The 23462-nt window shown below is 37.5% G+C and overlaps 1 protein-coding gene across 1 annotated transcript in view; it reads left to right on the top strand.

Annotated features, from left to right (window-relative positions):
- SYTL5 (synaptotagmin like 5) overlaps positions 1-23462 on the top strand; it is a 228208-nt gene that overhangs the window by 192764 nt on the left and 11982 nt on the right. The window contains exons 8-14 of the mRNA XM_025371943.1: positions 3343-3472; positions 5185-5285; positions 11363-11455; positions 12051-12116; positions 15629-15807; positions 17649-17748; positions 19367-19528. Of these exons, the coding sequence (XP_025227728.1) occupies positions 3343-3472; positions 5185-5285; positions 11363-11455; positions 12051-12116; positions 15629-15807; positions 17649-17748; positions 19367-19528 (831 nt within the window). The remainder of the gene's footprint in view (positions 1-3342; positions 3473-5184; positions 5286-11362; positions 11456-12050; positions 12117-15628; positions 15808-17648; positions 17749-19366; positions 19529-23462) is intronic.

Here is a 23462-nt window from a genome sequence, read left to right as displayed (position 1 = left end):
TGAGGCAAAGTGAACTAGGAAATGAATCCAAAGAGGTCATAGGGCTGGAGAGAGCCTTGAAGAGTGATGTGTGCAGTCAGCATTCACACTGATTAAGATGGGGGAAACTGGAGGTTTTACAGCAGAAGAGTAACATAATCTGCCTTCTCTTTAAGCAGGATTTGGGGGTTGTGCTGAGAACCAGCTGTAGAGAACAAGAGTGAAAGCCAGAAAAGCAATCAGTAAGCCATCGTCATACCCCGTGTGAGAGACTGGGTTTTGAAACAAAGAGATAGTGGAGGTGGCGAGTAGTCAAATTCTGTTAAGGCATTCAGACAGACTGAACAACAATAATAGATTTATTTAAACATTTATAGTGTAACTCGTAGTTGCTAAGATAAAAGGCATATTTAAAATTTCATAAATATTTATGCTAAGGTCAGCAAGCCATTTCTGTTCAATAGCTAGAAAGGTGCATGGATAGTTGACGAATACACTCAACTCTTGGAATCTAAAGAGGAATGGTATTCAAACTACTTAGTGACCAGTCTGGCAGGGACGTTGAGAAATCACAACAGACACTGGCACAAGGCTGGGGCAGTATCCTGGGGACCCTTCCATGTCATGCACTAGATCTGAATTATGGGGAGACCTGGGCTTATGGATGAGGGTGAGCACAGGGAAGTGGGGGGTGGACTGGGAGTAGTGCTGTTTATCAACTGACACAGAAATATTTTTAAAAATTTTACATCTAGTACAGTTGTCCCAGTGGGTAGCAGCTGACAATCAGTCCAATGACCAATAAGTTAATCAAGTTTATTCTCACAACAAAGTTTATCTTCCTACGTACAATTTGAGATTATTAGGGGGGAAATCACCCTTTTCATGTGCTAATACCCTCAAAACTAACAGCCCCTACTTGTGTATTTCTTTGTTTAACAGCGCCCAGATTTCCCCAACAGAAATTCCCTGCAATTTAGTAGACTATATGTACATATATGTAGGCAGTGCCTATGTTGAGCTCATTCTTGCAATCTACGTGGTCTAAGTTGGTCTTTTCTAAGAGAAAAAAAGAGAAACAAAGAGAAGAACTTTCTATTGAATAAAAATAAGACAGCACAGTAGTTTATGAAGTACATTTGCTCTTTCATTATACAGGGAAGTATATAGCCTTAGATGGGAAGTATATAGCATTAGATGATGAACAAGGTAACAACTTCTCAATTTCTCCAATTTCTTAGCATCTCTTTGTTTCAATGTTCTTTTCTGCTTTAGCATGAAAGAAAATACATTAGTCAGGGATCTCCACAGGGATAGAACCGATAAGATATATGCAGATATATATAAGGGAGTTTATTAGGGAGAATTTGTTCACACAATTACAAGACAACGTCCCACGATAGGCTGTCTGCAAGTTGTGGAAAGAGAGAAGACAGTAGGATGGTTCAATCCAAGTCCAAATGCCTCAAAACCAGGGAGGCTGACAATGTAACCCTAGTCTGAAGCTGAAAGCCCAAGAGCCCCTGGGAGGCTGCTGGTGTAAGTCCCAGAGTCTAAAGGCTGAAGAACCTGGAGTCTGATGTCCAAGTACAGGAGGAGAGGAAGCCAAGTGTCTGGTGCAGCTTGGGAAGAGAAAGAGTGAGCAGACTTAGCAAACAAGCTGCTTATCCCTGTTATTTCATGTGCTTTGTTCTAGCCACACTGGCAGCTGATTGGGTGGTGCCCACTCCACACTGGGAATAGGTCTTCCTCTCTCAGTCCACTGACTCTAATGTCAGTCTCCTCTGGCAACACCCTCACAGACGCACCCAGAATAATACTTTATCAGCCATCTAGGCATCCCTCAATCCAATCAAGTAGATACCTAATATTAACCATCACAGAAAACTTTTAGAGCATGAAAGTCTCTAACCTGTCCTCTACTATGATGTAACCTATTAATTTTAGACTTGACATCCTGAACCTCTGGGGTATGTATTGCTTGTTAATGACACTGTAATATTAATTGGCCTATTATTGCACAATACTAATGATACTCACAGATCACCTGTGGGAAAACTTGCCATTAACATAATTGCCTCCAAGGAACTTGGTCTTGCTTCATTAGAGGACTCCATGTGTGAACAACTTTTTGAAGAGGTTGAAAATTGACCTAAACTAATTTATCAAATTGACCTCTGTCACACTCTTGATAAACTTTGCTTGTCTATGGCAATTAGAGGAAGTTAGAAGCTATATACCTCCTGCTACAGGTATTATATGTTGGAGAATAATAAGATACTAAAAACAGTCTAAATTGAAACTGAATCAATTAGCATGTTAAGCAAGTGAAAGCCACATTTCACTGTAGTGAGTTCATCAAAGTGTTCCTGAATGTCTAAGATATGGGAAACAGGGAGGAAATTCTTCCTCTAGGGTTTCAAAAGGCACTTTTTGATTGTTTATAGAAGGGAGAAGTGAAAAATCTGTTTTAGATTTGATCATTATCATACCATGATGTAATTTGAATGGACACTTAACCTCAGCCCAGTTCTGGAAAGGTCCAAAATTTGTTGTAGTTGTTGTTTTAACACTCAAGCAAGCTTCAGATGAGGCAGCAGTCAAGCCCTGCCTTGGTCTGTGGCAGGGCAAAGGTCACAGACAAAGTTGGGTCTATGGTCATGGGCAAAGTTGGGACAGAATTTTCTTTAACATGTGTTACAATAAAAGCAAGTCCCAGACTGAATTCTGCCACATGTACAAGCATTTGTTAACAAGCAGACACCACACAAAAGAATACTATTCCTGTGAACTTGGGAAGTTTTCTCTCTTTATCTTTTTATGAACATTGATAAGTACCATGCATGAAAGTCATTCCAAAATAGATGTGACCATCCATATTCTGACCAGCGAGCCTTCTAGATGGAAAAGGTACATGGTGTTCTGTTAAATGGGAGTGGAAGAGGTAAGGGATGGTTGAAGAGAGGGTATGTTGAAAGAGGGAACAAAATAGGACCAAACAGAGTTTTAAGCCTGAATCTTGCCAGATTATTATACATAGTTCATATAAGATTGAGGGTACCTGTATAATCTTTCTTATTAATCATATATTAGAACACTCATTAATTTGGGGAATGAGAAATTGTCCAGATACTTTTTGCACTAATTAACAAACCTCTTGGAATAGATTTTGGATAGCAATTATTGATGGTAAATTTTGGAGTTACATGGACTCCTGGTGAGGGTCCTTCAAATGTCAATTAGGTCCTCCTAAATAGTAATACCTATAAAGGTGTTTATACTGGAGTATATTTTATATAGATGAATTTTGTAGTAAATTACAGTCAGTATAATTTGTTTTTCTCATTTTTACTTTGTGGGAAGGAGTATGGTTTTGAAAATTCCACAGATTTGGCTGCTCTTGAAGGTACCTCTCAGGAGTTCACAAAGAGTCACCGCAGAAACACTTCTGGCACACCTTCCATAGCAGTGTCTGGAACCTCTCTCTCCTCAGGTGGGTATTTACAACGTGCCTACTCTGTTGTTTAAAATGACTAAAACTAATGGAATTGACTGATATGTATGGTATTAAATGGATGTCTCATACTTTAAAAAGTAAGCATCCCTTCTTTGACCTATGGTGGTAGGCCACTCCATAAGAACTGCTTGAAGATAGACCCAGGTAATGCTTTGGGCACCTTACGTTTGTGAAAATTCCACTTATTTAGTATATACTCTTGCCAGGCATCATCACTGAGTTTCAGTGCTACATCAGAATATCAATATTTGAATGTAGGGAATATAAACGGTTCCAAGATACATTTGATATGACAGATAAGAACGCTAGCTCAGAGTTCAAGGAAATGGTAGTTCAATTGACATAGTGGTCAGAAGTTTCCTACATAAAGACAAAAGAAAATCATTCTGTGGTTTAAATAAGAAGTTATTTGCAAGCAGCACTAAGATATTAATAATTACCCCTTTCATTTGCATAGTACACTCAAATATGTCATTTTACTTCATTATCACAACTGTCCTCTGAAGCAGCTATTATTCATTTTGAAATGTTAATACCTATGACTAAGAAAATTCTTCAGAGAAATTTGTCATAATTATGAAGCTTATGTCCCATGCATGGAATAAAAATCATGATGAAATCTTCAACATTAAAAAGTTACGTGTTCCTAATGATGACATATGCATAAAGCCTAAGGCAGGATTCTGTATGCTGAATTGAGGAGTCTGTTCTAGCCAGCCAGCTCCCAAAGGGTTTTCTAAATGTGTGTGGTTATTGCTACATTTTGCTCAGGAGTAAAAAAGCTGTTCACCTGTTAATTAAATTTTTAAACTAGTTTAGAAACCAACATCATAGGGTCTACTTCTATTACTACTTCGACTCAAAAACTCCTGTTAATTGAGTACATACTCTGTGTCAGGCCTATGCTAAGCACTTCTGCATTATTTTTTTCATCAATTCAAACTTAAGTACTTGATTACTCTCTCCAATCTTTCTCATTTAAAAGTAACTATATCAATCTCAGTAGTGCTTTGGTATAGAACTATTTTGTGGCAATAAGCTGTGCTGACTTGGTAAGCTGTCTACAGCATTACTAAGAGGTGTATTGCTCTGTAACTTATATTTTCAAAACTGAAAACAAGATGTTCTTCTGATGAAAGAATGTTTAGGTCCCTTAAGAAAGAGAATTTCCTCTCGTTGCATCTATAGCGTCTCCTTTTTGTGTGAAAGGAACTTGCTATATCACTTCAAAGTGGCAGTTTAGAATCAGTTGCATTGAATTTTATGTCAAATCTGAAAACACAGTGAATTCTCTAAATATTGCAAGCAAGAATTGTTAAGGTTTTATTTTTTTCTAAATTTAAGGGCCCAGTCTAAGAGAGTTTTTTAAAGTCTAGGAGCAAAGCAGTTGCCTTAAACAGCTTAAAACATAGCATTTTACAGTAAAACATTTAACCTCCTGTGATAGAAGGAAACATGAACACATAAGTGTAATTTGGTCCAAGGCAATTACCAAAATATTATTAAAAATGGAAGTATATTGTCATAAACAGCATGAAGTTACTGACTCCGACTGTTGCTTTCATGGCACTATTTATGATCTGTGCCTAAAAAGAACTGAAATAAAGGTGAAACACTCACAATAAAAAATGAAATCTTCTCACAAAATATGATGACTCACGTCTTTCTTTTTCCTTTCCACCTTCCAGATCGGAGTCGATCTGAGTTAGATTTGAGTGAGTCATTTACAGAAGACTTAGAGGATACAGTAAGCATAAGAAGCAAATCTGTCCCTGGGACTTTAGACAAGGTAAGTTGGATGAAACTATAATGATGAGGAGGAAATAAGGGCATAATCTTGTTGCAAGTGGTTACACTTTTAGGTGATGATGAGTTGAGAGTAAAGAGAGGATATACAATCATCTCTTCCTGTTAGTCTTCACAGTCAACACATAAACACAGAAAGAATAACTTAGAAAACGTAATGGTTAATCATGTTAATGAGTGAAAGTTATGTCTAAGAAAACACATGTTGGGGATTTCGGTTTCCGGCTAAAGGCTTATCACTTAATCTAAACCTGGGAAATAAGGGATCCTAGCATTTTCCTAAGCCAAATATTATTAGGCATATCTGATTACATATTTATATGAACATTGCTATATCTCAAGTTACCACTAATAAATTCACTTCTAAACTGAGACAAAATTATGTGAAAATTAATGTTTCAGTGAACTCATTTCTAGAATGAGAAGGTTAAATTAGATTATTGTAAAGGTTATTTCCCAGTCTAATATTCTGATATTCAGATTTCTGTAATTGCTATAATAAAATTTGGACTCCTTGGAAGAAATAGAACAGAAATGTAAAATGGTATTGATAGTTTTTCCAAAGCAAACTAGGAAACTTAGAGTTATAAAATGAAATAACATTTTCTATAGTACAAAAAACTGGGAAAATACTTTAAAATCTACCTCCAAAAGAGAGGTAGGCAGTGAGATCAAATTATTTCAAAGCTTACTTATGTTCAACCTTTAAAGAATTACTAATTCCAACATTATTAAACTATTAAACTATTCCTGATCTTAGAAAACCATTAAAATCTTTACATTAATTGTATGCAGCCAGTATAATCTTGACACTGAGACTTGATTTTTAAAATAGTTTAAAAAATAAAACTACAAGTCAAACTAGTTTATGAATATATATGCAAAACTTTAAATATAATATCAGTTAAAATCTAGCAGTGAATAAAAATAGCAATAAGTAAGTTTTATGCTAAGTATGGGTGGAAGAATGAATCTATATAAGAATATTTGTCAGCATAATTTATATCAATATACTAAAGAAGAAAATGACATGATTCTGTATGTAGAAGATATTAAAGGATCTACAAAAATATGACTAGAACTGATAAGTTCAGCAAGGTTGCAGGAGATAAGATCAATACACAAAAATCAACTGTATTTATATATACTAGCAATAATCAATTGGAAAATGAAATTAAGAATATAAGTCCATTCATAATAGCATGAAAAATAATTTTCAAAAGTAAGGAATAAATTCATTTTTAAAAGTTAAGACATGTGCATTGAAATTAACAAAAATATTTCTGAATTAAAGGAGACCTAAATTAGTAGAAATATATTCTGTGTTAATGGATTAGAAGATTCAATATTTTTAAGATGGAAATTCTCTCCAAATAAATGTATAGACAATGCAAACCCATCAAAATACAAGCAGGATAATTTCGTAGAAATAGAAAATATGATTCTACCATTTATATGAAAATATATGGGACCCAGAATAACAAAATCAATTTTAAAGAGCAAAGTTGGAAGATTTATACTACTAGATTTAAAAACTTACCCTACAGTTATAGTTATCAGTACAACACAGTATTGACATAAGCATTGGCAATCAATGCAATAGAATTGAGATTTCAGGAAAATAAAAAAACTTTATGGCCAATTGATTTTTGGTACTTCAGTGGGGGAAAGAATAACCTTTTCAACAAATCATACTGGGACAACTGGATATCCAAATACCACAAAACATAAAAGAACTTTGACTCTTAACATATACCATACAGAAACCAAGTAACGCAAAATGGATTATAAACCTAAATGTAAGAAGTGAAACCATAAAATTCTAAAAGAAAACCTAGGAGAAAATCTCCATGACTTTGAGTTAGGCAAATAATTCTTAGATATGGCACCAAAAGCATGACGCATGTGTTCAAGAAAAAAAACACCGATAAATTGAATTTCATCAAAATGAAAAATGTTTACACTTCAAAAGACAACATTACAGACATGAAAAGTCAAGCCACAGACTGGAAAAATATTTTCAAATTATATATTTGTTAAAGGACTTGTATCTAGAATATATTTCTTAAAACCCTTACATTCAATATCAAAAAGACAAATAATCATATTAGATAATGGGGAAAAGATTTGGATAGACATTTAATCAAAGAAGATTTTCAAATGCCTAATAGCCACCTTAAAATATGTTCAGCATCAGTAGTTATCAGAGAAACAAAAATTAAAATCACAATGAGACACCACTTCACATCCCCTTGAATGAATGTGATTAAAAAGACATAATAATAAGTGTCAATGAGGATGCAGAGAAATTGGAACCCCCCTACATTGCTAGTGGTAATGCAAAATGCTACCTACAGCCATTCCGTAAAAGAGTTTCACAATTTCTTTAAAAATTAAACATAAATTTACTGCATGACATAGCAATTCTGATCCTAGGTATCTACCCAAGAGAAATGAAAACGTATGTCCACATAAAGACTTACACACGAGTGGTTATAGCAGCATTATTCGTAATAAACAAAAAGTGAAAATAATACTCTCTAGTGAATAGATGGAATACAATGATATATTATTCAGAAGTAAAAAGAAATGAAGTACTGACACATACTACAACATGGATGAACCTTGAAAATATTATGCTAAGTGAAAGAAACCAGGTGAAACTATATATCATATAATTATATTTATATGAAATGTCAATGAAAGGAAAATTGATGGGGAGATTAAAGCAGTATAATGGTTGCCAGGGACTGAAGAAGTAGGGACTGACTGCAAACAGGCATGGGGTAACTTATTGGATTGATGATATACTAAAACTGGATTATGTTGATGTTTGCTCAACTCTAAATTTGCTAAAAATCACTGAATTGCATACATACAATAGGTAAATTTTATGGTATGCAAGTCATACCTCAATAAAGTTGTGGGAGAAAAAATAAGCAGCAAGGAAAATAGCTGGAAAAGTGATCATTGTTAAAACTGGGTAATCAGTTATAAGGGTTCATTATGCTATTCTTTCTATTTTGTGAATGTTTGAATTTTTTAATATCCACTTTTAAAAAGGAAGTAAAGAAATACGAAGACTGGTACTTTATGTGATGATCACTGGGTAATTGTACACCGAGAAAGAGCAAAACATAAAAATATAGAAAAGGGACAATTTGAAAAAATAATAGGGATACATGTTTTCAGAATTAAAGAGCTTATTAGTTTTGGCAGCTTTTTGCTGAAGTTTTTAGGGTGTTCTATATATAAAATCATGTCATCTGCAAACAGACAATTTTATTTCTTCCTTTCCAATTTAGATGCCTTTTATTTCTTTTCCCTGTTTGATTGCTCTGGCTAGGACATCCAGCACTATATGGAGTAGAGTTGGTAAGAGTGGGCATATTGTATTTTTTCTGATCTTAGAGGAAATGTTTTTAGCTTTTCAATGTTGGGTATAATGCTAGCTAAGAGCTTGCCCTGTATGATTTTATGTTGAGGTAAATTTTTTCTTTATCTAATTTGTTGAGTTTTTAGTACGAAGAGATGTTGATTTTGTCAAGTGCCTTTTCTGCATCTATTGAGATGATCATATGGGTTTTATCCTTCATTCTGTTAATGCAGTTTATCACAACTATTGATTTGTTTATGTTAAACCATCATTGCATTCCAAGGATAAATCCCACTTAGTCAGGTTGAATGAGCTTTTTCATGTGCTGCTGAATTCAGTTTGCTAGCATTTTGATGAGGATTTTTGCATCTATGGTTTATCAGAGATATTGGCCTGCAATTGTCCCTTTTTTTTTTTTTTGTAGTATCCTTGTCTGACTTTGCTATCAGGGTAGTGCTGATTTCATAAAATTAGTTTGGAAGTGTTCCCTCGTCTTCAATTTTTGGAAGAATTTGACAGGAATTGGCGTTAATTCTTCCTCAAATGTTCAGAAGAATTCATCCATGAAGCCAGCCCTTTCTTACAAGATGCTATTCTACAAGATATTCCAACTCATCTTGTGGGATCATCAGTGAGAAAAAGGCAACTACAATAAGTTCTCATTTAACGTCATCAACAGATTCTTGGAAACTGCCACTTTCAGCAAAATGATGTATAACAAAACCTTTTTTTCCCTCATCAATGTTTTAATGAAATGACATTATTTGAGGACCTGCTGCACATCCTTTCACTTAAAGTTGCAGTTTTCAAGAACCTATGGATGCCGTTAAGTGACAACTTACCATAAACCAATATAAAAATAAGCAATTTTTGAACAAGTATTTCACAAAACAGGAAATCCAGTTGGCCAACTATCACAAAATAGTATTCAACTTAGTAAAAGAGAAATGGAAATTAAAATCATGAAGACCGTAAACATCTACTGGATTGGCAAAAATGAAAAAAAATCTAACAATACCGTCTGTTTGCAGGCAAGGATGTGGAGCAACAGGAACTCTCATACACTACTGATTAGACTGTGAATTGGTATAACTACTTCTGAAAATTTGACATTATCTTTAAAATGATGTAGATAAGCATGTGGAGATATGCTCACCCCATGACTTGACAATTCCTCTCACTGGTATATATTCAAGTGTGTGAATATATATACTGTGTTGTGTGTATATGCGCCAGGGTACATATTCACAGAATATACATATCAGTGTTGGTCACAATAGAAAAAAATCTGAAAATAACCCAAATATTCAGCAACAAGAGAATGGATAAAGTTTTGGATATCATACAATGGAATATTAAATGATAATAAAAATGAATGGGCTGCAAAAATATGCCACAATTTTGATGAATTTTAAGGCAATATGAAGCAAAAAAAGCAAAATGCAAAGGAATGTGTAGCATTTAATTGCATTTACACGAAGTTCAAAAACAGGCAAAATGAAATCTTTTTGTTTCAGAGTATATGCTTATGCAGTTAAACTATAAATGAAAGCAAGGATGTGGTTAACCGTAAGAGTTAAAATACTAATTATTCCCTGGGGGAGAAGGGGCTTGTGATATGGACAGGATACACAGGGAGCTTCTGCCTGATCAGTTGATGTTGTTATTATACTATACATCTACATTTTATGTACTTTTTAATATGCTGTATCTTATAATAAACACTTTTCTAAAGCAAGCCCAGAAGTGTACATCATAATCCTGATTTGTAAAACAATAGTTAAAAAAATCAGAATGTATACTTAGATTTGTGTGTGTATGTTTTTATATGATTTTTCACATAAACAAGGAGAAAGATATGGAATATAATATGTGCAGCAGGATGCCAAATATTAATTTCGCCTGGTGTGAAAGGAGGGGAAGGAGGAGAGGAGAAGCAAAAAAAAAAGTGCCCTTAATAAAAAGCAGTATGCATGATATAATCTATCTATGTGTATATGTGTATGTGTGTATATATATATGTGATCATATAATCAAAAATATTGGAATTGGTCATTAATATGTTAATGAGAGACCTAAGTTTTTAATTTCCATTTATTTATATTGCTTAAAATGTTTTTACTAGGAAAATATATCGCTTAAATAACTAGGCAAAAAAAAAGAAGCCACTTTATCATGAAGGAGAAAAGGAAACGGGAAAGGAAAAGTAGAATCTGGGATTTGAGATGAGAGTCCAGTATCTAGTTCACCTAGTGGAAAGATTTTTGAGATATACTTTACCACCTTGGCAGAGCGTGTGTGTGTGTGTGTGTGTGTGTGCGCACGTGCACACAATTTTTTTTTTTTTTAAATTTTAAAGTAACGTAAGTACATTGCCCAACATGAATCACCTTACAGGTAGGAATTGAACCCAGGTCTGTATGATTCCAAATTTCATGTTCTTTCCATAAAGTAAGCACCATTAGAAAGGAGACCCCACTCTCCACCCACTATCCCTGCCCGCTTCTCCGATGGTATAATTCAGATTGACTGGAGAGAAAAAGAGGAAAACCTAGGAACGGAGTGATTTCTAGATATTTTTATCTGATTCTCAAAGATTTATGAAAGAAAGTGGTTTTTCAAGTGAAAAGACATTCTAGAAAAACAAATAAACCAACCCACTGATTTTTCCCCTTCTTTTTTAGGACTCCTTGGAAGAGACTGAAGAAAGCATTGATGCCTTAGTGTCCTCGCAGTTATCTACAAACACGCACAGTCTGGCAAGTGGCCTATCAACTGTAAGCAGTTCACTAGGACATGCGGAAAGTTTCTTTTCTCTCGTTTTGATTTGCTGTGCATTTCCAAAGGAGATATAAATGTTCTTAGAACAATATGTGATAACGAGTTAAAAGTCATTGTAAGATCCTGCTTGCCCTTTGCCCACAGAGTACCTTTCAGTCTAATTTGGTCTGAGTTTTTTCTCAGGCTCCTGATTTCTTCCTTCTTCCACAGTCCTCACCCAAGTTTTAAAAATCTCCTCACTCCCTAGTTCAGGCTCAGTCAGCTCAAGCCTATAAATTATTTTTCAATTATCTGCTGACACATTTCCCTGACACCATTCTCTAAACTCCCCAACTGTCCTCCAGACTGCTGCCAGTCATTTTCCTAAAACACATGCCCAATCAGGTCTGTCCGCTACTCAAAACCCGTCAATAGCTTCCCACCGCCCACAAAATAAAGTCCTTTCTTATGTTAGTGTTCAAGGCCTTTTCTGAGAGAAAGGCCCTGTGTCCTTGTATCTAACTGTGTGTCTGTAAGTCTTTTTCTTGGCTTCTCTGATTTCTGTTGCTCTGATGCTTTTTTTCTTTTGATCTTTGGATGACTTCTCTAAAGAATTCTCAAGCAGGTTCTGACAGGAAGTGGACCTACCTAAATGTGCCTGATGCTGACTCAGACACTGTGAGTTTTCAACCTTTCCTTTTTGTTCTTTCCAACCATACTTCACAAATTTCATGGCCTGGGAACTATGATTAAGCAATTTGTCCCATATTTATCTTTTTCGGACTTATATACAATTAACCAGAGGTTATCTTTTAAAAGATTGATGAAGTTATCAGAACCCAAGTATTCCAATTCATTAAACATTGGAATCCGAACACCACTCAAAAGACACATGGTCTAAAATGATGTATTGTCAACAAAACCTTTGAAGTAAGCATCTATTTTAAATCACAGCCTTAGCTTGGTTAAGAGCATATGGTTTAGTTAGTAGTAAAATTGCCATAGCTGTCTTAATTTCTCACAAGCCTCCGTATTTGCGGGTTCCTAAATTTCCTTCTATCCATAGGGGCCCTCTGCTTACAGAGGATTTTCTTTGAAAATGTGGCTACAGAGATGTGGTATAGACACAAATCAGTGATACAGGGAGGTAATCAGGTATGGTGGGGCAGTCCTCAGACTAGAAACCTGGAGATCTTGCTTTATTTCTTGGCCCTACCAACAATTTTTGTGAGCCAGAATTTTCTCATTTGTAACATGAGGAGGTTGGGGCTTATTCTTGAAACCTTTGCTACTCAAATCTCCATGGACCAGCACATTGCATCACTTGGAACAGATACCCCAAAACTTTCTCAGTTCAAAAAGCCCCTAGTGTCTCAGTAATTCTTTCCTGGCACTCCTACACTAAAAGTAGCACCTGACTAGTCCATTTATTAAGTAGTTAGACCCAAACAATTTAATAAGCACTGCATCCTAACAACTAACTAGCCATTTGAAAAAAATGCTACAAGTAAATGGAAAGAAAAATAGTATTTTTATTTCATCCTTAAATAGCACCTATTACTTACTACTAATAGGATATATGTGCCTATTGAGCACTACACAGTTACCAAATCTTGGAATCTAATTGGACATCACTACTTTCATTTCCCATTTCATATTCATCTTTGTGCAATACTTGCTTTTTGTTGCAGCAACTGCCAAAAACTCAGCTTCAAACAACTAGGAGTTCATTGAAAAGAATAAAGCGTGGCTTAATGTTGACACTGTGAATTACTAGTTAGTAGCTTACATGGTGTCTGATAGGTGTTTTTGTGTTTCCCTTGAGAATTTAAAGTCTTTCTGTGATTCCCCTGTGAGTTTGCTGTGGTGCTCTGTGGTACCTCGATACACAGTTTGGGAACTGCAGGCCTAGGAGTTTGTTAGAACAGTCAAATCTCAGACCTCATCCCAGACTGAAGAGAGAAGCATTTTCAGTTTAAAAAGGTATCTGGGTGATTTCTATGCAATTAAAGTTTGAAAAGCACTGCTCAAAGCCACCTGCTAAACATGAAAATTCTGTTGCTTTGTTTTAGGAATAAGAAAAACAGATTAGGTCACTCACTGACTTTCTTTAAGCTCTAATTTCCAAATAATTATGGAATTATTGGTCTGCTCTTGCCCGTGAAGAAGCTTAGAAGACATGTGACCACATCACCCACATCCTGTTCTTTGGTCAGTCTCTACTCCCAGAAATTGGTGGAATATAATGGCTTTTACCAAAAGCAAAGTACAAAAAAGAGGACAGTCTAAGGTCCCTGTGTACTTATTGTAGTCTTGACTTCCCAGTGGTTCACAGAAAAGTGGTTTTGAAACTATTGGGTCAGCCGTGAAATACCTCCAGGTGGTCTTTTGTGACAGTTACTAAGATACACAGTTTTCACTTCTAGTGCCAAAGCGTAATTTTATTACATTTACAGTAGTCACCTTTATCCACAGATGATACATTCCACCCACCCCAGTGGATGCCTGAAACCTCGCATAGTACCAAACCCTAGCCAAGGAGCACCAAGGTCACATCTTCACTTAAAGAAAGCACTTTTGGCTTCTCTTTGACGTATATAAATTACTACCATCATTACTCTTAACACTTTGGAATCATTATTAAGTAAAATAAGAATGAGTTGAGCACAAGCTCTGTGATAGCAGGACAGTCAATCTGATAACTGAGACAGCTAAGTGACTAATGGGCAAGTATCATCTACAGTGTGGCTCCAACTGGACAAAGAGAGGCTTCACATCCAGGGCAGTGGGATGCAGCAGTATGATGTGAGAGTTCATCATGCTACTTGTGAACCCTGAAAATCTGAGGCAGGTCTCAGTTAATTTAGAAAGTTTATTTTGCCAAGGTTGAGGATCAGCACCCCTGACACAGTCTCAGGAGGTCCTGACAACATGTGCCCAAGGTGCTCAGAGCACAGTTTGGTTTTATACATTTTAGGGAGACATAAGACATCAATCAACATATGTAAGATGAACACTGGTTGGGTCCGGAAAGGCGTGACAACTCCAAGTGGGGAGGGGGCTTCCAGGTCATACGTAGATAAGAGACAAATAGTTGCATTATTTTGCGTTTCTTATTAGCCTTTCCAAAGGAGGCACTTAGACATGCATTTATGTCAGTGAGCAGAGGGGTGACTTTGAATAGTATGGGAAGCAGGTTTGCTCTAAGCAGTTCCCAGCTTGACTTTTTCCTTTAGCTTTGTGATTTTGGGTGCCCAAGATATTTTCCTTTCACATATTCAAAACAGCATACAATTTAAAACTTATGAATTGTTTGTTTCTGGAGTTTTCCATTTAATATTTTTGAACCGCAGTTGACCATGGGTAGCTGAAACTACGGAAAGTGAAACTGTGGGTAAGGGGGACTACTGTACATTAAAAGCTGTCTCATGTCATTAGTGTCTTGTCGAAAGCCTCATTCATTCTGGTAGATTTGGACTTTTTTAAAAAACTTTTTCCTGATTGGTTGGTGTGTGATTTTATTGTGTAGTGGTATATTTTGTGGGCTGCTACTTTATACAGATTTACAAAGCCATGGTCTCATAGTACTCGTGTAGCCACACAGCTAGCTACTCAGTGGAGGGAAATCGTGGAAGCTGTGGGTATGTAGTGTTCTTCTGGCATGTCCTTGTTAAAGCTGCAGTTATGGCTCCCCAGAGACTGATGGGATGCCCCCTGTAGGTGTCAAAGAAAGCAGTATGTGGCTCCTGGTAGCACAGAATATGAGATAAGCTATTCTTTGTCCCGGTCAATGTATTCTACACCTTGTAGTAGATTGAACTTGAGTCTACCAGTGAAAATGAAGAAAGCTGCAGGGATGGAAGAGAAGTGAGATTTGAAATGCCTCAATTACCCTGTATTCATTAGTAGAAGTGAGTAAGCAAAGGGTATTCTCTAACCCAAGAAGGAAATGCTTCCCCTCTAAGCAAGTTTTCTACCTTTTTTTCCTGATGGTACTAGCTCTGTTGTCTTTTCTCCAGCTGGGATTTTATACAATACCAGCCAAACAAGCGACTCTTGTTTTCTTTCCTCACCCTAGACTTCCGTGCTCATTAGAAAGAACAGGAACTATAATTGAATGAAGTCGGTTGATTCTGTGAAGAGATCATTAGAATGACACTAGATGCCTTTTTCCATCTTGTTTATTTCAGACCAGTCTTAACAGCATGATGAGTGTTTACAGTGAAACCGGAGACTATGGCAACGTGAAAGTCAGTGGTGAAATCCTTCTCCATATCAGCTACTGCTACAAAACTGGTGGGCTCTACATTTTGGTCAAGAATTGCAGAAATCTGGCCATAGGAGATGAAAAGAAACAGAGGACAGATGCGTAAGCACGTAGCATGTTCCTCAGACTATTTCAATCACTGCCTTTTTTGTCTGTATGTATGTTTCCTTTTCAAAAGAGTCTTAGCATTCTTCTTGATTCAGTCTTCTCAGAGAGTTGATTGTCACGTTCCTCCTATACCACACTTCTGGATATTCTCTGAAGCACATGTATGCTGGTTGTGTCCTTGATTAACTGATTTTTAAAACATAATTCCGGATTGACATATTTGAAATTTACACAGAGGCAGCTCTTTGAAGTAGAATGCTGACATGTTGGCACACCCAGGATATACAAAAGCATCTTGTCAATTTTTGTTCTGGGAAATCCTCCAGAGAAAATTACCAAGCTGTTACCCAATTAAACAACTCAAAAAGGCAATTATGAGGCTCTCAGGATTCTAGAGATCAGCCTGGGAGGGCAGGTATGGACCATAGCACATTGGAGAGAAGCTAGATATAAAGGTGTGTCAGGGGTCCTCAAGACCACTGCCAGGTTCAATGATTCACTAGGAGGACTCAGGACTCTGCATGCAGTTATAATCAGCAAAGAGGCACATGGGGCAAAGTCCAGGGGAGATCAGGCTCAAGCTTTGCAAGGGTCCTTTCCCAGTGGAGTCACATAGGATGCATTTAATTCCTCCGGCGATGAGTTCTGACAACACTTGTGAAATGTTGTCTACCAAGGAAGCTTGTTAGAAATTCAACTGGTCACATACCAATTTCCAGTCTCTCAGAAGGAAAGAACCTGTTCAGCATAAGCCATTTTCTTTGTACAAACAATTTAGGAAGAACGAGCCACTTTTATCCGTTCTGGGAATGGTGGGAATCCTCCTGAAATCCAAGTTGCCAGGTGCCACCCAAGGGCCATATTTGCAAGCAGGCATTTAGAAGAATGATAGTCTCAGGCCCACTATGTTAACCCTTTTCTGCACAGTAGATGACCTAGGTCCAATAAATAACTCAGTGAACCTGGTTCCAAATACCCTGAGATAGACAAATGAGTGGATTCTGACTACAAATTGGTCCACCTGCCTCCTCAACTAAATTTCAGAAGGCTACAGGACCCATGTAATTATTTTGACTAGCTTGGAAAGGGGTGTTCTAAAACTCAACAGGTATTCTGTAGAACTCTGGTAGCATCTTATACATTTCAACCTCGTACACATCTTGTACATTTCTGAGTTTGCTGTGGTACCCTGCTTCAAGAGGCTCTTGAGATAGCTCAAGCTAAAGTGTTGGGTAGAATTGCTATCACTACTTCAGGTTGTCGTTGTTTATTTTGTCTTTTTCACTATTTTCTTTCACTCACCCATTACCATTGACCCCACTTTCTGACATCAGAGGGCAAGACTAGGAATAGAGAAAGAAGCATCTAATCCCAGGAAAGTTTGTGAGACCGTTAACATTAATAATGTGTTATATTTGTTGAGTAGTACAATACGGTAGCTCCTTGGATGTGTCAACTAATTTAATCCACAGAAGGCCATCAGTTAGACACTGTTATTTTCCCAGTTTTACAGATGAAGAAACTGAGGCACAGAGTGGTTATTTAGTAAATTCTTGAGGTCACCAAAACCTCTGAGGCATGGAGTGATTCAAAACCAGGTGGCTTGACTCCAGAACCCACACTCTTTTATCATTATACTTTACCACTTCTCTCTTATGAAAGGCCCAGGGTTCTCATTTTAAGGTATCCTCTCATATAGACAAAATTCTCTTTGGTATTTCCTCTCATGCACACTGGCACTGGCCCTTTGCCCCTTTTATTCACAATGAAGTCTTTGAACATTTCTTGCAAATAAATGTTTCACAATAATTACATTTATATTTTCTTACCTGTAGTTATGTCAAGTCATACCTTCTTCCTGACAAGTCCCGAAACAACAAGCGTAAGACCAAAATCAGAACAGGCACCAATCCAGAATTCAATGAAACACTAAAGGTAAATAAATATGGTCTCATAGTAACTCATGTGATACTGTTCACAACTTCAGTGGTTTAGAAGTAACTACAGAGAATATTTTATTTGCATGTCAAGGCTTGTATATGTTTTAGAAATTAGAATTTGAATAAATTAACATAATACCCTTGACTTTTCTAACATCTTTTGAGGAAACGAAAACACTCTTATTCTGTTTATGTCTCTGCTGCTACTGAATTTTAACCTTGAATAGAGATGATCCAGCCAAACTGCATCTGTGCTGATGCATCTTGCCAAAAAAATCGGTTTTACCCTTGGGCAAACAGTGCTTTTTCTGACTTCCTTAAAAGAAGTTTGTCACAGTTTTGACACTACTTAACAGTCATTTTGCACACATTCATTGTTCTGCTAATATAGCATAGATCTATACTGTTTGTTGTTAGGATTTCAGAATTTGACTAAATATAAGTATGTGGTTAATGAATAGTGGAAATGAAGAGCCAGATTTGAGAAATCTCAACAAAAGTGGCCTAGATAAAATATAGCCCAATCCAGCTCAATGATCCAGAAAATAGGAATCTCTTTCCAATGAGCTTTCACATAATTAACCCCTTCCCTTGCTATGGACCAATCTGGCCTGGTAAGAAACATCCAGGGAGAATGGAATGAAGAAATTATTGCCAATTCTATGGAAATTTATGGGCTTTTGCCCAAGAATGATGGAGGCAGAGTCCATTTTAGGAGGAAATTGGTAAAGACAGAAAGCCATGAGCCTGCATGTGTCAGTGGGAGCATGTGTGGAAGCAGGAGCTAATATTAAGACAAAACAAACTGACAAATGAATAAATACAGGCAGAAGGTATATTCAATGGCCATAACAGGATTGAAAAGATGAGCCCAAATACAGGGAGAGGGTAAATTTAGGAAGCAGGGAGCCAAGGTTAATTATGACAATAACAGCAAGAACGAGAATAGACACTAATCCAAGATCAGGAGTCAGTCAGTCTGAAGTGTGTCCCAGATGCTGGTTGCATAGAACAAGCAGAAGGTTGGAGGGTGTGTGAGCATGTGGCCCTGGATAGTGCTGTTACCAAAAAAAAAAAAATGCTAGCCCAGCAACATCTTCTTTCTGTGTAATATACATGTACACCTTTTCACCTCTACACTTAGGCTGGACTTTATAAAATTTGGTGTTTGCGAGTTTCTCATTGTCAATTCTTTTCTGGATTTGGGGATTCTCATTATGAGTAAGATAAGAAAGAAGTTGGAGAATTTATATATTAAACCTTGAGTTTACAAAGTAGGTGTGAAAAAATAATTAAGGAAAATGAAAAACCAATAAAACTGGAAAGAGGATAAGCTTCATCACCTAACACTTTGTATACAGTATCTGGAGTTTACCTCTACCTCAAATACTACCTCAAATATCTTTCAATGCTAAGTCTGGCACAAAATGAGTTTATGGCATAGAACTTCAATTGTAGCAGAAACAAAGAAAAACAAAGAGTTTTCTTTGGGTTTGTTTTGTTCATGTTACTGATGTATATGATCTGAAAGATGTCGGAAGTAAATTTCAACCTGTCCTGGAATTGGATAGAGCCCTCCTTGTGGAATGTAATGTTGCAAATCTCATTTGCAGTACACCATCAGCCATACCCAGCTGGAAACAAGAACTCTGCAGCTGTCAGTCTGGCACTATGATCGATTTGGACGTAATAGCTTCCTCGGGGAAGTAGAGATTCCTTTTGACTCATGGAACTTTGAAAATCCAACTGATGAGTGGTTTGTGCTTCAACCCAAGGTAGGAAATGCTCTTAGATTAGTCAGTTATGCAATGATACAAGTTATGAGCGAAATTGATGTCATAGGCCTAAAGAACTCGAAGACTTTCAAATTTCAAGTGATAATCTGCAAAAAAATTTGCACAGGAAATTTTGGAATAATATTATAAAAATGTTGTAAATCCACCGCTTTGGAAATTCTTTGTCAATATAGGTCTTTTGTATAATGAAAGCCACATAACCATATATATTTTTTGCTAAAAATGTGTATTATTTGACAGTCTTATTGGATAACTGAAAGCAACACATTATATGATCTTATTAGAGAGTCTTCATTTTCACATAGGCAAAACCAAATTCATACAGCATAAACAATCTCAAAACATTACCTTTATTTCTCATTCTCCACAATTCAGACCATAAGCAGGAGTGATCTTGCCTTTGCTTATACGAGGGAATAACCAGTAGCTATAGTATCTGATTTTCTTATGTTCCTACTTTTGGGATTCATGACCCAGGCCTTGAGTTACATTCAGAAAAAAAAATCTTAGAGCTGATAATTAAATGCCAATACTGTATAGCATGTTCTAATCTAGACCAACAGTGCCTTGGATTCACTTTAAGTGACTGGAGTCTCTATGCATTTACAGTACCTTTTAAGCCAAAATAGAGGTGAGTAAAGGTCACATTTATGCAGTCAAAGATTATTCTTTATATACAGAAAGGCAAAAACACATTATGATGAAGACAGTGGACTCAAATCAAACTTACTTGGTTCAGTCCTGGCTTCATGACTGCCCATGTGACCTTGGGCAAATTATTTAACTTTTTATGCCTTAGTGTCCTCAGTTGTAATATAATCATTGGATGTAGCTTATAGGTCTGTGGTGAGGCTTGAATAAACATTGTATACATGGCTGTCAGCATTTTATCTGGAACATTGTAAGCTCTCAGTAAATGTTAAATGGTATACATGTGACTTGGGAGTCCTTGTATTGCAACTGACAGAAACTCCAGCTCATACTGCTCAAAATATAAAGGGAGATTATTGGCCAGCAGTGATTAGGCATGGCTTGATCCAGATGTTCAAATCTTATCAAAGTCTTGGAATTTCTTGGTCTCTCTTTTTAACTTCATTGGCCTCATTTTCAGGTTCCATGCAGTATTGTCCTCCCTGACTAGCTCCAAGCATGCCTCTCTAATGACTACAGTGGCTGAAAGCCTTTCATCTTTGCATCACACTGTTCAGAAGAGGAGAGAGTTCCTCCTCCTCCAGCAGCCAAATCAGCGCATTGGGTCTGGTTCTCCTAATTATAATTCTATCATTTGCCTATTCTAAGCTAATGACTGTGGCCAGGGAGGTAAGATGCATTAGGTGGCTTAAGACAATCAGAATATACCCTGGTTCTGAAGGAGGGAACAATAGCATCCTTCCAGTCAATTTCCTGGAAATAGTTGAAGGACTTTGCTGGAAGGATATGTAAGCTCTCCTAGACCTCTCCCAGGCATCCTTTGTGCTTAGAAATCAGCATTTTCCTCAGTAATCACTTCCACATTGTCGATGAGTGATTCACAGCCTATCATAAGAGGGAAGCATCTCTGAGTCTTTCTGAGCCTACTGAAGGTAGAAAAGTTCGGATCGCATTCACTGTGGAATACCATGGGCCCTCGGCCAGATCCTCTTAGGTTCCTAACCATGTCTGTTAGGAGGTTCGCCGCAACAGCCTCCACCTGAGACTCTCTTTAGAAGACTTCCCTCGGGCTACTGTAGCTTTTTGCCTACATAGGCAGAAAGCCAGAAGTCCTGGGAATTTTTGTACCCGCTGCCACGTGACAACCCTTCATCAATAACTGATAGGTGGGGGAGTATGAAGGCCCACTTCCCTTACTGAAAGTGGGGAAAAGCTCCAAAGTGTTACGTATAGTACCACCTCAGGTAGAAGCTACCTTCCATGGAATTTTGCCCAAGGTTAGACTCGTCCCTGTTCTGCTTCCCATATCGCTTTACTGGTCTCTCTAAGAGAACTTCCTTAATAATTCACTTGCATACAAATCTTCACCTTCGAGTCTATTTCTGAAGAACCCAACAGAAGTTAGTATCTCTAACCTCTGCCATCTTCCTCTGCCCAGCTTCCTCTGTTCTATATAGAAGAAAAGCTGAAGACTCAGACGTGCTTAGATACCATGTCTTCTGAAAACGCGGAGGACAGGCACAAAGGCATGCTCTATAGGCTGCCTTGTGCTTCATTAGTGGCTCATCCTCAGGCTGAGCTGGGCTCTGTGTGGTTGGTTATCAGCCAGCTATGTAAAGTGGCACTTCAGTTTCAGTTTCCTGCCTTGGTCATTTCAATGCAATTGTCACTCCAGCAGCTGCAGGTGTAGTATGAGCAGCCTTGGAGACTTGACGTTTCTTGTAGATTATGCAGTTGAGAAGGTGAAACGTGAGTTACAGGGACTGATTTCCCTAGTAATAGGGGATCAGAATTAATAATCCTTAATAATTCAGAAATTCTGACATACTTCTGCACTAGGAGTGCCAGAAAGGCATGGTGCCTTATTGCTTATTGACTCTGTTAGTGAAGGTTCCTCAATATCTATCTTTGCATGGGTTAGGTCCTACAGTGCTAAGCCAGTGAGGAGGCTGGTGCAGAGAAAGGACTCAAGATGCCAAACATACTGTAGTTTCACAGTATAACTTCCATTTTACTTCATGGTATGGGATTATTTATTAGCTGTAAATCATTATCCTTCTGAAAGGCATGTCAGGTAGTTAGACAAGAAGGTTTTATCAGTATGAATTGCCTTTCAAGCCTTCCCAAGGTGTGCTATGGGACATCTGAAAATCAACAGCAAGCTTAAGTGGTTTCCCAAGGAAACATTCTCTTATTCTGCCTTCAGGCAGAGAGTAAATGTATGTTCCTTAGGAATTATACCTAGATTAAAGGCTCTCTCTCTTTTTTGGCAGACTTTTGTCTGTAATTCCTTACTCCATGTTACACGTGTAAATGCACTGGGAGTCTCTTCCTTGCTCCGACGGAAAGTGGACCTCTCTTTTTTTCAGAAAGCAGAAGGTAGTGGGTGTCATCTGCTTATTTCACATCCCTGCTCAGATAGTCTCAGTGGTTCCCTACTGCTTTTGGATATGGCTTGAATAAATACCCTCACCCTGGCACTCAGTGTTCTGTTGAATGGCCCAGCCTACTGTAGCAGCAAAAGATGTTAGTTCTCTACGCATCCCCATTTTCTTGCAAACAGGGCTCCCCATTGCTTTCACTCCCACCAGCCAACCCCTGCCAATTATTGTAGGAGGGGAGCCCTCGGGCTGCTAGAGAGGGCTTGGTTTGCAGGCCAGAAAAGCCAACATAGCCTGGGTATTTAAGTCTCCTGGGGGTGAGCAGATTCTTGATCAATGACTGGTGGATTAAGGAGCATCAATACTCCCACGTTCTTGCCTCTGATTAGAACAGCTCTGAAGCGTGATCTGTCACATCTCCAGAGTACCCCTATGGGACTTAACAAAAGTTACTCTCCATGGAACTTTGCCTGAAATCACATCCTTAAACCTCCTTCACTTTCAGTCCCCCTTCCCCAGTACCCTTCCTAGTAAAATACTATAACTTAAATTAGTGCCTTAGCATCTTCTGGGAAACCCCGAGTTGACACCTTATTTCCATCCTCCTTGCTACTACCTCCCTGTACACACTCCCCTGATCACATTTGACTTTCTGTCAGTCCCTAAACATATTCTACACAGCCCCCATCATATTTTGCTCTTACTGCTTTCTCAAAGTGGACTAACCTTCCCAATCCATCTTCATCTGTCATCATGTCTCCCATTCTTTAAGGACCAGGCAAGAGCCACCTGTTTTTCCCAATCCGGATTAATCTCTCTCTTCCCATAATAGTTTCTTTTTACTTGTGTTGGAATAACTGTCACCATTGAACTTTCTGTAT

This window comes from Theropithecus gelada, chromosome X (genome assembly GCF_003255815.1).
Source record: "Theropithecus gelada isolate Dixy chromosome X, Tgel_1.0, whole genome shotgun sequence".
Lineage (NCBI taxonomy): Eukaryota > Metazoa > Chordata > Mammalia > Primates > Cercopithecidae > Theropithecus > Theropithecus gelada.
The sequence above is the reverse complement of the archived record's forward strand: the minus strand, read 5'-3'. Positions and strand labels throughout refer to the sequence as shown.